The sequence below is a fragment of the Buceros rhinoceros genome, unplaced genomic scaffold, assembly GCF_000710305.1.
Source record: "Buceros rhinoceros silvestris isolate BGI_N320 unplaced genomic scaffold, ASM71030v1 scaffold10993, whole genome shotgun sequence".
NCBI classification, from domain to species: Eukaryota; Metazoa; Chordata; class Aves; order Bucerotiformes; family Bucerotidae; genus Buceros; species Buceros rhinoceros.
In genome coordinates this window covers 1-9,431 of record NW_010404222.1, presented here as the reverse complement: position 1 = coordinate 9,431, position 9,431 = coordinate 1, and the positions used below count along the sequence as shown (strand labels likewise).

General features: G+C 35.9%; 1 protein-coding gene across 1 annotated transcript in view; it reads right to left on the bottom strand.

The window, feature by feature from the left end:
• LOC104490958 (neuroblastoma-amplified sequence-like) overlaps nt 1-8,246 on the bottom strand; it is a gene marked incomplete at both ends in the record, with an annotated part of 31,285 nt that extends 23,039 nt beyond the window's left edge. Inside the window, 5 exons of the mRNA XM_010133310.1 lie at nt 1,257-1,394; nt 1,926-2,002; nt 6,991-7,114; nt 7,360-7,473; nt 8,079-8,246. Of these exons, the coding sequence (XP_010131612.1) occupies nt 1,257-1,394; nt 1,926-2,002; nt 6,991-7,114; nt 7,360-7,473; nt 8,079-8,246 (621 nt within the window). The remainder of the gene's footprint in view (nt 1-1,256; nt 1,395-1,925; nt 2,003-6,990; nt 7,115-7,359; nt 7,474-8,078) is intronic.
• Between the last annotated feature and the right edge of the window lie 1,185 nt (nt 8,247-9,431).

The following is a 9,431-nucleotide window of genomic DNA, read 5'->3' as shown; positions in this document are numbered from 1 at the left end:
CGGCTTTGATGCTGCGCAAGCAGGTTTCAGCAGCAGCCAAAACACTAGCGTGTTATCAACATTTGAGGCCACAAATGTAAAGCACAGCACCATAGGAGCTGCTGTAAAGAAAGTTAACTCCATCCCTGCCAAGCTCAGTACAGACCTAAATCAAAAAAATATACAGCTTCTCAAAGGGTAATAAGATTCCTCACATCGACTTCCACAGTCAGCCAATTTCTGGAAATTTTGTTCTTTTCTTCTGTCTGGCATTATTCTTATAGACCTTTATCTATGGTTTTATTTGGTTGTAGAGCTCCTTTAACATCTTCCTCGGGATAAAACACTAATATAACTCAAATGCCCTAAACTATAACTACTATGTTTATATTATTAGAACAACTAAAACTCAAAATTATCTTGGGTACAAAACTAAAGCAGTGCTTTACACCCAAATCCCTTTGTTTCTCTTTAAAGCAAAGTAATAATTTAATCAGAAATAGAAATTATCAAGCCGATTTCCTTTTGGAACAACAACAAAAAGTTAATGAAAATTTCTGGCAATTTATGATTTTGTTTTTATGTGCAGATATTAGTTGTCAGCATTTCTAATCACAGAAAAAAAAAATCAAGCCTTCATACAACAGACTCAATCATTTCTTCAAAATGTCTTTTTGACTAACTAGTCCTAAAGCTCTGTCTTGGCCGTAGAAGAGGAACTGTCCCCCTCTAATTCCCACTGCCCGTACGCTTCTGTACGTAACCTTTTTGATTTAGGTCAGAGCTTACCGTGTAACTGCTTTAATCACAGGTGATGAATAAGCAAAGCTGTGCCATTTCTAAAAGAACACTTGTCAAAGCAAATAAAAAAATTCATCAATGAGTGAGTATATGGAAATACAAACCAACACACCTCAGGAAAGGCTACGGAAACTTTTTGAACAGCACCGTTCTTGATTCTTCCTAGGAAATACTGTACTGTATCAGTACTGCAAGATGACAGCTTAGGCTATGCTCATTATTCCTCCCCATTTGTCAGCTACTTTGAAGACTGATACTGCTATTACCTATAAATGACACTTGACATTGCGCTTCAAAAACTCTTCTGCAAATTGTGAAGCACTTGTTTACTTGTTTACAACACTGTAGAAGAATAATTATGCATAACTTAACAGGCTGCTTAGAGTGTAAGTCAGATGAGCTCCTTAACAAGCTTAACTCATGTACTGGCTTTTTAGAATAGCTTTAATACTGCACATTAATGAAAGAGTACTAACCCTGTAGAGAGGGTGGCATTTGTCCTTGAAACATGGCGCCAGACGAGCATAGATCTGCAGGCTATAGTAATAACTTGCCAGCTGGAGAGATAATGCAGAATGTAATTGCTTTTCAAAGCATTTGTTGGCATCTACCACCTAGGAGAAAGAGAGCATTAATTTAGATGAAAGAATTAGCAAGCACACAACATTAAGAGCACAAACTTTCTAAAAAGTGACTTGCTGTGATTTAGAAATAGCTCTGACTGGTTTTCTGCACAGAAATAAATCAGTAACCTACACACGCTCAAAGATAATTCTATATTATGATGTTCCCCCCCTTGCACATACACCTAACCAAAATAATTTTCCAAGTACAGTTTTTCTGCTTCTGTACCACAAAGTTATTATCCATATTTCTGAGCTACATTAGAACTGTCATTCAGGTGGCCCAACTACTATTTTAGGTAAGAAAATGTGCCTTTTCACCAGTGCCACACTAGTAAGCCAGGCCAATGGGACGTGTTCAGCATTTCCTTTTGAATGTACCAGCCCAATCTATTAAAAAAGTGTATTTAAATGAATTCAGAGACTTAGATTTTAAAATCCTACATTTTCTTATGGAATTTTGAAATGCTATGAACAGTCTTTCCTGGCAAAAACATACAAACAAAATCACTATCAACATACCTGCGGCAGTGCAAGCAGATAGGCCAGAGACAAGGCCATGTCATTTGGTAAAGCATCCCTTGCTAGTTGTAGCAGAACTGCAACATGTAGAGAGTGGAAATAAAGCTTTGATTACTGACCCATCCAGCCCTGACAGTTAGCAAATGAAATGTTTTCACTGTAACCATATTTTATTAGACACTAACTTAAAGCCCCTCTAAACATACTTAATTAAACACTTATCACTGCTATCCAGAAAGAGATAATGTGTAATTAAACTGCAGCACAGCTTTACTTTGACTTCCAGGCAAAGCATTTGATGCATTAACCAAAGAAGAATGAGACCGAGCAGTAACAGATGCTAAATAAAGACACTAAATTATCACCTGTACTGGTTTACAACAAGTAAATCTTTTGCTTGTAAAATCAAGGCAGTCATGTAATGTTGTAAGCATTCAAAGATACCAACTAAAGCAATGGTACAAAATGTCTTCTCTTCAAGCCTGAGCTATAATTCACTTATCACTGAACACTACAAACCATATTAAAAACTCTTTTTTTTTTTTGACAGAAAAGCTGCAAGTGTAACATGAATTTTAAATAAGGTCAGTGAAACCCCAAAACCAGGTCCTGCCACATACTGCAAAAAGAAATATCAGAACGACATCATTTTATCAGAAGTACATCTTTCTATAATCAGAATAATTATTCTTTGATGCATTAATTTTGACTAACACAACAACTATCTGCTTTTGCTATATTATATATACCACACTTGGGGTTTTGTTTAGAAAAAAACCAAACCACTATATTTTACATTATGCGAACAGGAGAACCAATACACAGACACAATGTGAGTGCCAAAGATTTGTTAATTAGAAACAGGAGCTCTCCTTCATGTAGTTATCTCCTTCTGTACCAAAGTCAAGCATCACTGCGGTTGCTACGAGAGTTCCAAGAATTTCAGAATAACGATTCTTGTGATACACTTAATATTTAGTTTCGGGGGTAGAAAATATAAATTTTTATTAGTTCCAGGGAAAACTTAAAAAATCTTATGAAAACTGGACCAAAAGTTTCATAAGGAATCATAAATATACCAGGAAAACAACATTATGGTTTCCTTTTTTTTTTTCATGGATGAGAATAGCAGTAGTAGTATTCCCATCAGTAGAAGCCATCTTCCAGCAACTTAGCTCTTTATTTTAAAGTCTCAAATACCTATATTCCCACATTACACAAACTACGAGCTGGCAAGAAGCCTGATTATTTTATACACGCAGCCCCCCAGTGAATTCTTTGTGCCAAAGAATGATTTATAAAAGGCCTAAATGACCAATTACAATTTTCAGATTATCATTAATTTGCTATCAGCCTGAGGTGGATTTATGTGCTGGCCCTCAGCCAGATACAAAACCCAAATTTCTATGTGACAAGTCATCACAGAGGTTGTCTACATGGAAATACATCACTGCAAATACAAGCCTGTCCAACAGCTCCTAATGCTCTATGCTTCAAATAGCTTTTACCAGTAGTTTCTTGCTGCTGACAGCCTGTTTCTGCTACATTCAGAACAACCTGTATGCTGTCCAAGCAAAGATAATAGGACTCTAGAAATATCTAATATTAAAATCTCAATGAATTCGTTTGCAAGATTGGTATTTCCTACTCTGAGCACAAGCAAAGTTACTTTATATTCTTGCAACCATCTCTAGTTGGAACAGAAAAAACTAGGAGGAGGGAAAGAAGAATTTGGACTCTGCCCTCTTCTCCCTTTCTCCGGAAAATTAATGACTGCAAAACCTTTGGAATACATAATAAATTGTGGGTTCATTTCCAACTGAACGTCCTCAACCTGACAATTACCACACTAGCAAAAATTTACTCTTCAGAGAGTAATCATAACAAAAACCAATACAGCACCAATAGGAGGTCAGAAAACAGAATGATTTTATTTATACTCTTCAGAAAAAAAAATAAAACAATCCCTGTACTGATTCAATAATTCAATAAATTTACATTTTCTGTGTGCTTATGTGCAGACAGGTGTTCACGCACCCATACACAGACACCTACTTTACATATACACAAACACGTATGTGTACACAAAGACAAATTTAATAGTATTCTGTGTCCCAGTGAAGCCTTACAGGAATTCTCTAATGCCTAACAGGGCTGAGTTCAAATCACAGGACATTAGCAGGATGCCATTCTATCCTCTCATACATTTTCACAAAACTTACAGGAATTTGGTACGATTTCAGACCATTGCCAAATTTAAAATTTGGTAACAGAATTTTACATTACAGGATTGGCAAACCAGCAAGGACAGGCAGTAACAAGTGATGACCCAATGCTGCTGCCTCATAAGCAGTATTTCCTTAGGAAAACATACACACACAAAATTAATGTTATGAATAATTTTTATTTCCTGTGCAGGTCTTTATGTCACAAGTCTGTTTGGAAAGCAAAGCAAAGTAGGGAAAAAAATTGTTTATTTATGAAAAACTGAATTTACCAATACCTGGGAAGTTTCAACTCTACCTCTTTTTCCATGTTTTTTTCTCTGAAAAAAATGCAGAAACTACTTCAAGTCTTCAATTGTTCATTTAAGCATATGATGAAATCTCAGTAAACTTAAATTATATATTGCAGTTAGACAACCATATCTGCAAGCAATTACAAAATCATGGAAAACATTAAGCTAGTCTTTGTTCTTAAACTCATGAGGATTAATAGGTACGACTGACTTTCTTGCGTTTACTTTGATTTTAGTACCTAATCCAGCTATAATGAAATGCAGCCATTCATTTTAGTAACTTCCCACCCGGATCTCATCTTCAATTTTCCCACCAAATCCCTAAAGGCTATGGAGAAAGACAAGAGTTACCACTTCACTTGAAAAATGCTCAGTCTATCACCTACATTCAGATAGAATGGACAAGAAAAGTCGAAGTTCAAGGCTTGTGACCCTACCAAAACCACAAAAGAAGCAGCAAACATTATCTTAAGTATTATCATGCATGCTGCCTCTCGGAAAGATGTGCAGTCACTCTCTCACACATGGATCATGACACTGCTATAGCAACATAAACAGTTTGATGCATACTTCAACTTCTTCTAAACCAACATGCTAAGTACAACTACGGTTTCTTTGCTAAACTGCATCATCTTCCAGGTTCATGGATTCTTCTAACAGAGATGTAACCAGTTGCTGAAGCTGTCCTAGAAGGCAGCGATAAAACAAATGGGATTCAAACTTAGCAGCAAAATAAAATGAAATCTGCTATGTTTGTTAGTTACTATTACAGCAGCTATTAACTCATATTATCACTCAAGTTTCATACGGCAAAATGCTCCCAAAACTTTAGAGGAAGCCAGGAAATATGGGAAAAAACACAGAATAATAAATGAGGATTGTGTCTGTGTACTTTTTTTATTTTAAAGATTGGCAATGTGCTATTAATATGCACATTTTCATGCTCCATGATCCTGAAAGTGTTAACTCATCATAAGGACTCAGCTGATTAAAAAAGAGCGTTAAGGAGGGGGAAGAGGTGGGATCCAATACTGTTAATCCAGGACTAAATGCATTACAATTAACGAATTACCAATCCATTCATTTACAGAAAGGTCCATTACACTTATGTGTAAGAATCCTCTCTATCGACTACCAAAGGCGTACATACAGAAGGACTGCTGAGTACAGAAGTATTAAAATGGTAAAAAAAGTGTTCTGCATGCTTAAAAGGAAGAAGATAGAGGCTCAAAACCTACAGCTGGAATCAAAAATTTCTTCTCTTCTTCAAACGAAAGTTGCCAAAACTGAAATTTCCATCTCAAAGGCAGCCACTGAACTGTATACAAAGAGTTCCAATTACTCAAGTAGGAGCAGGAAGTATTACCAAAGATCTGTCAACTAATATCATTTACCCTAAGAAAACAATGAATACTTTTTTAATCCTTGCCTCCCCTTCCTTTAAGGAACAGGAATCAGAGCTAGAAGCCCATGGGCTTTCATCATGCAAGAAAAGAGATCCTAAGTACTGATTTAAAACTATTTTTGCATTAAGACAGCATGATACGAACAAAATGTGAACACATCCCCATTTATACGAGCTGTTGCTGACCCTTTCTAATTCACAATGTTACTAAATTACAAGTGTACAGGTTATCTGTAGAAATACCATATGTCTCAAACTACTGAATTGTATTATTGAAAGACAAACATGCTAGTTTTCACTGAACAGTTGAAATACAACTGTGTGGCTTACAAAGAAAGTTTCACTTTAAACTTTTCTCATATTGCAAGTGATTTAATACACTCATTTTTCATGGCAGAACTTACCACAGAGTAAACTGTAATACAGATATCTTCCTTCAAAAGACGCTAACACCACGTAAATATTTAAACAGTTCATTTCTTAAACCAGCAGGAGACAGTCAAAAGAAAAGACAAACAACAGGTGGATTTGTGTGTTTTGTTGTTTTTTTAAAAAGTGAAACTGTTTCAGTGAACAAATTAAGTACAACCTACAAAACGTAGAAATATCAGAAGACAGAAAGATCTGATGTTGCCAGAAGCTGCAATTAGGTATTAATCAGCAAATGAAATACCATAATTATCCTGAAATACTGAAAGCTGTATACACAATGGCACAGAATCTGAACAAGTGAACACAGAGGCATACATGTAAAGCAACAGTAACACTGGGTTGCAAATTTCTATTTAAATATCTGTACATGGTAGTATTCAGGAAACCTTCAACTATTTTTCTCTCCACAATGTTCATATTTTTGTCAGATCCCAAATATCAGTTTCTGTGTATTTAAAGCCAGATTTCAGATTTCTAATCTTTTCTGAGGAACTCCTTTTAAAACCACCAATTCTCTTCAAAACTCCACAGCTTCTTCTATCAAGACTACTTATCAATGTAAGATGTTGAACCAGATCACAATTCATACAAAATACCCAGACAATACTTCACATCATTGTGTGCAATTCTCTATATTTAAACTCATCCATAAATTTTCCTGGATTTACTAGATATAGTGAGTACAGGAGGGAACACACACATACCCATACCTTCTGTAGTTGGAAGCAGGTCTTTTTCTTCGCTTTTTGTTTCTGTCAGTTTCTCTGTTCTTAGCAATACTTCTGCAAAGCTTTCCAAGGAGTTGTTCTGGTATGTGCCATAGCTGATTTCAGACTAGAAGTAAAATAAGTTATCTGACACATGCGCACTATTCCCGCAGTTATATTTAGCTCACTTGTATCAGATGCTATTATCCACCTTGCTTCCTACGTTTGCTTTCCTTTCTGTTTAATTCTGGATTTTTTTCTGCTATTGCACAGAATTTCAAGACACACAAATAATACAAAAACCATAGTTTTACTTAATTATAAGATCTCAACGAAAATCTAACACTTAAGAATTCTGTAACTGAAACTTACTTCTCCAACATATGGATCAGCAATTAGAGACTCATAAAATGGATGACAGCCTTGTTTTTCCACAGTGGCATTGTCTCCAGGCCCACTTTTTAATGCATCTCCAAATTCTTGTCCCTGAGAAAAATAAGTATAGTTGAACCTGGTTGTAAAAGAGCTCATTAAAAAAGTCTGTAACTGCTGTTCAGAAGGGAATCAACTGTAAATGAAAACATCAGTGAATTCAGTGGGGAGCAAGATAGGAGTCATCTTATACAAACCAATGCTGAATGAGGGCCAGTATTCTTAAAAAAGGAAAGAGAATCATGCTCAAAAGCAGTATCAGAAAAACTAATATTATAAACATTATAAACAATCCCCTGAAATAAAGAAGGTAGAAAGAGAAAGTGAAAAGGAGCAGCTTTGAATATAAAGTAACAGTATTTAAAGAGTGAGCTTCACTGTACTTTCTTCCCCAAAGTTCTGAAGTTCTGCCAAATTTCAACTACGCCTTCTCACACTATGCTAAGAAAGCAGAAGAAAACAGATTAGAAAATAAGAAAAGGAAACAACTTTAGACCCCTTCTTTCACTGGTATTTGCCTGCAAACCATCCCGTGATGTCTCCAGTTCATTTATAGATTTGAGGTCTTCAGTTATCAGATACCTAAAAAGGAGCTTAGCTTTTACACTAATGTATCAGTGAATGTGCAAACATCTGGAGACACATCAGCAATCCCTTACATGTAATGGTCGAAGGTAAGTTAATGATCTCTTCCACCACTGTCTATCACTGACAGCATGCAGCATGGCTTTTGTAGTCATAGTTGTGTTAGACAACACCTTCATGGTTTTTGATGTAGTCCAGTACAACAAATCAGCAGGCTGGCTAGAGGAGATGCTGTTTTCATCCTGTAAGCATATCCAACACACAGTGGCAAGTGTTAGACTCATGCTTTAACTAAGCTAATCACCTAAAGTCAAATTTCAGGCATACTATGTTAACAACATTTTAATTATCATTAAATTAAGCAGCAGCTGCCATAAAAACAAACAAAAGGTAAGTTAAATGGGATTTAGGAGTTTCAGTCAGAAGTCAGTAGTGTGATCAGCAGAACATTTTGCCCCTTATTCTGTTATAATGTCTTGTTGTCACAGACACCAGCTGTTTTTAATTCCAAAGTTTACAATGGTAAAGTTTTACATAATTGTTGGATGCTTCTTTTAAAATAATGATCTCTCTACAAAAAAGAAGATTGATCATGCTAAGACTGATCTTCAATAATTCAAAAAAGCTGATAGCAGAGACAATCTTGCATTTGTAGGAAGGTAGCATTAATTAAAAAGAATGATCAGTAGGGGAAATTGTGAAGAGATGGAAACATTCACCTCTAGACCAAGTGAAAATGCATCATCAAGATTCAAAATTCTGCAATCAGCACTTACAAGGTACCAAACATAGGAAACCTAGAAGACTGAAAAAAGAAATCAAGACCCCAGCCTATTCCCAAACTGCCTCTACAAGAGATTCACATATACATCTACACGTTCTCCTGCAAAACATCCGCACTCGGTCTCAGTAAACTCGCACGTAAGTCAATTCTTAAAAGCAGAATTCGTTCCACAAATGCAGCTTCCTGCACCAGCTCTTGCCTACATAAAGCATTTAAATAATACCCAGAATATCTGTTGGCTGAGCTGTGCTACTCCCGTCCCAAAAGGTTTGTGTTCACTGCATGCTTTACAAAGGTAACACATTAGACATAAATACACGATTAGCATGCTATGTAAACACATTGTCTTCAGCAATAAGAAAAAATATTTCCCTTCACACAGCAAACTGCCACAGCTTTACATTCAATGTTTCTCCCTAACAACTCTATTAACCATTTTGCCATACAGGAAGTGTATTAATATAGAAAAATTCTACCTGTATAACTGAATGTGAAGTATTAGTTCAGACATCAGAATAAAAGCACGTGAAGCTATGCTCAAGTGAATTATTTCCCATCATAATCTCAGTGACAAAACCTCCATAAGGTAGAATTTCACTATAGACAAACTTGTTTTAGTAACTTTTACTGTAGCATGCAGTTG